The sequence below is a fragment of the Panthera tigris genome, chromosome D1 (assembly GCF_018350195.1).
Source record: "Panthera tigris isolate Pti1 chromosome D1, P.tigris_Pti1_mat1.1, whole genome shotgun sequence".
Lineage (NCBI taxonomy): Eukaryota > Metazoa > Chordata > Mammalia > Carnivora > Felidae > Panthera > Panthera tigris.
The window spans coordinates 112,898,997-112,901,884 of NC_056669.1; the positions used below are offsets into that span (position 1 = coordinate 112,898,997).

General features: G+C 68.5%; 1 protein-coding gene across 2 annotated transcripts; it reads left to right on the forward strand.

Moving 5' to 3' along the window:
• Window positions 1-272: 272 nt before the first annotated feature.
• ASCL2 (achaete-scute family bHLH transcription factor 2) lies at window positions 273-2,117 on the forward strand. Of its 2 annotated transcripts, none has more exons than XM_042958457.1 (2): window positions 273-917; window positions 1,510-2,117. In XM_042958457.1, the coding sequence occupies exon 1, from the start codon at window positions 308-310 to the stop codon at window positions 899-901; it is 594 nt and encodes a 197-aa protein (XP_042814391.1). In that variant the 5' UTR covers window positions 273-307; the 3' UTR covers window positions 902-917; window positions 1,510-2,117. The 2 variants fall into 2 exon arrangements, with proteins under 2 accessions (XP_042814391.1, XP_042814392.1); XM_042958458.1 differs by having other exon boundaries at window positions 1,513-2,117.
• The last annotated feature ends 771 nt before the right edge of the window (window positions 2,118-2,888 follow it).

Consider the following 2,888-nt stretch of genomic DNA (forward strand, 5'->3'; position numbering starts at 1 on the left):
ATACATTTAAAACCAAACCGCCTGCGCCGCGCTGGGGAGACCTGGGGAGCGTCCGGCCGCACGCGCGGGACACGAGCGCCCCACGCTCCCAGGCGCGCACGGCCTGCCACCTCTTGGCCCCCTGCGCCCCGCTCTCCTTGGGCCCCAGACGACCCGGGACGCGTACCTTGGCGAATCGCTCCGCGGCACAACGCCCGGGGCCCTCTCGGGGTTGTATCGGCCTCCCACCGACTCCCGTTCCTCTGTCCGCCCCACCTGCTGCGCGCGGGGACTCGGAGGAATCGCGCGGCGAGTGGATGCGGGCGCGATGGACAGCGGCGCACTGCTCCGGCCCGCGCCCCCCGTGCCTGGTGTCTCCGGCGGCTGCGCCGCTCGGCGGCGACCCACATCCCCACCACTGCTGCGCTGCAGCCGGCGGCGACGGCCCGGCGCATCGGAGACCGGGGGCGGCGCGGCGGCCGTGGCGCGGCGCAATGAGCGCGAGCGCAACCGCGTGAAGCTGGTGAACTTGGGGTTCCAGGCGCTGCGGCAGCACGTGCCGCACGGCGGCGCCAGCAAGAAGCTGAGTAAGGTGGAGACACTGCGCTCAGCCGTGGAGTACATCCGCGCGTTGCAACGCCTGCTGGCGGAGCACGATGCCGTGCGCGCCGCGCTGGCCGAGGGGCTGCTGGCACCAACAGCCGCGCGGCCCCCCGCATCCAGCGGGCCTCCCGGGACCCCCGCCGCCGCCGCCGCCGCCGCCTCGCCTTCCTGCGCCTCGTCGTCCCCGGGCCGCGGGGGCAGCTCGGAGCCCGGTTCGCCGCGCTCCGCCTACTCCTTGGACGACAGCGGCTGCGAGGGCGCGCTTAGCCCCGTGGAGCGCGAGCTGCTCGACTTCTCCAGCTGGTTAGGGGGCTACTGAGCGCCCTGTCCCCGAGGTAACCTCCGGCGGCGGGGAAGACGGGGGTCGCAGCAGGGGCAGCCGGGCGGGGTGGAGGGGACAGCCCCGCCGCACGCACCCCCGAGAGCAGCCGAGCCCAGCGCCAGGCCCGGGTGAGGGCTTCGATTTCGCTCACTCTTCATTTTCCCCAAACTTTGTCAAGCCTGTGCAAGACAGGCGTTTGTTTGTCCGGGATTGCAAAACTTCCTCCCGCTGCCGCGCCGAAGGGGGAGCAGGGAGGGGGGCCCTCGGGCGGGTGAGGCCCCGAGCGCACGCTGATCCCGGGGCAGAGTTGGGCGCTGGGAGGCGGGGTGATTTTGCATTGCAAATCGCGCGCCCGGGCCGAGTGGCAGAAATGAGTCGGCGGGTGCGGAGCCCTGACTCACTGCGGCTCAGAGCGCCCGCCCCGCCCCCGCCCCGGTCCGGGCGCAGACCGAATCCGAGGCACCCACGGACTCGAGCTCCAAAACCAACCAAGCAAACGAAACTGCAAACTTCGCTTGTGGGGTTTGGCGGGGGCAGGGCCGGATCCCGAACTAATGCGCGTCCCCGTTTCCCCTCCCCTCCCCTCCCCTCCCCTCCCCTCCCAGCAGCCGAAGCCCTGGACACCGAGCGGCCAGCGCGCTCATCACCTAGGAGCAAAGTGGGCCGCCCGCGCCTCGGGCCCACCGTCCCCGCGGGCGAAGCCACCACCGAGCCTGGTCTCTGCGGACGGTCCCCCGTGCGGTCCAGCCTGACCAAGTGCCGCTGGGGAAACGGTCCCCGGCCTGAACCTGCCCCGCTGGCAGCGGCTTCCTCAGACCCAGACCACCCCTTCCCCCAGAGGTTCTCCACCCGGATGGGGCCAGGGCACCAACACCGAGAGTTTTGAACGGGAGAGGATTTTATAAAGGACACAGAACATCGATCTTTTACACATTCATTTGAACTGCCCAGGGATACCGGTAATATGAAGACTTATTTTTGTATAAAAAATTCCTTAGACTCTGAACATAATAAAGATTGTCTACCCCAGCCCCTCCCCACTACTGGAATTTTCCAACCCCGCCAAGGTCTGGACGCTGGCTGCCCCCTGAGGGGCAGTGTCCCCGGTAGGCGTGCCCTTGCAGTGGCTGGATCGCGCTCCCAGCTCCGGTCGGACCTTGTTGGAAAACCTGATTCAGGGCAGGTGGACTTAACGAATAAATCAGTGCTGTGTATCTGGCGTTGGGGGTGCCCTCTCCATGCCCTCAGGCCCCCGTTTCCCAGGTGAAGGTGGGGCATGGGTGGGACCCAGCAGGTCTGGCCCCTGTGGTCACTTCTTCCTGGACTCCACCCCCTCCTCTGTAGGGTGGGGCCAGAGGCCTGCAGCCGGGTCACCTCTGTGCCAAAGCAATTCATAGGCACCTCGTGAGGCAGGGAGCTTCCAGCAGGCGGCAGGCACAGGCGGGCGGCCAGGCAGGGCCACTCAGCTGGGAGGCTGAGGTCTGGGGGCTGCAGACTGGCAGGGGCATGAGGGTCTGGGGTGCGTGCTGGGGGAGGGGCTCGGCCCACCCCGTCTCAGGGCTCAGGACATGTGCTTGGCATCAGGCTGCCTTGTTGTGATGGCACTGCTCCCCACCCTCTGGGTGGGCTGGGCGCATCCCTCAACACACCGGTGGGGTGACAGCATGGCTGCCCCAGGAAGTGGTGGGAGGATAGAGTGGTGTCCCTGCTGGGCTGTAGGCCCAGGCCCCCCCCTCCCCCCCCCCCCCCCCCCCCCCCCCCCCGCCCCGGGCCTGAGGCCTTGCCCGCCTCTGTTTACGGTGCTATGAGGGCCGCCCTTGGGAGGAACAAGGACGCCCCCCAGGGCCCCCAGCCCGGAGAATCTGCTGAGATTACTCAGCTGTACCTTTGACCCGGGCCTCTGCCGCTTTGAAGTCTCGCTAGGCCCAAAGCTCCCTTTTATTGCAGGAGTAGGGCGGGGCTGGTGGGGATCCCCCAGGCTGCT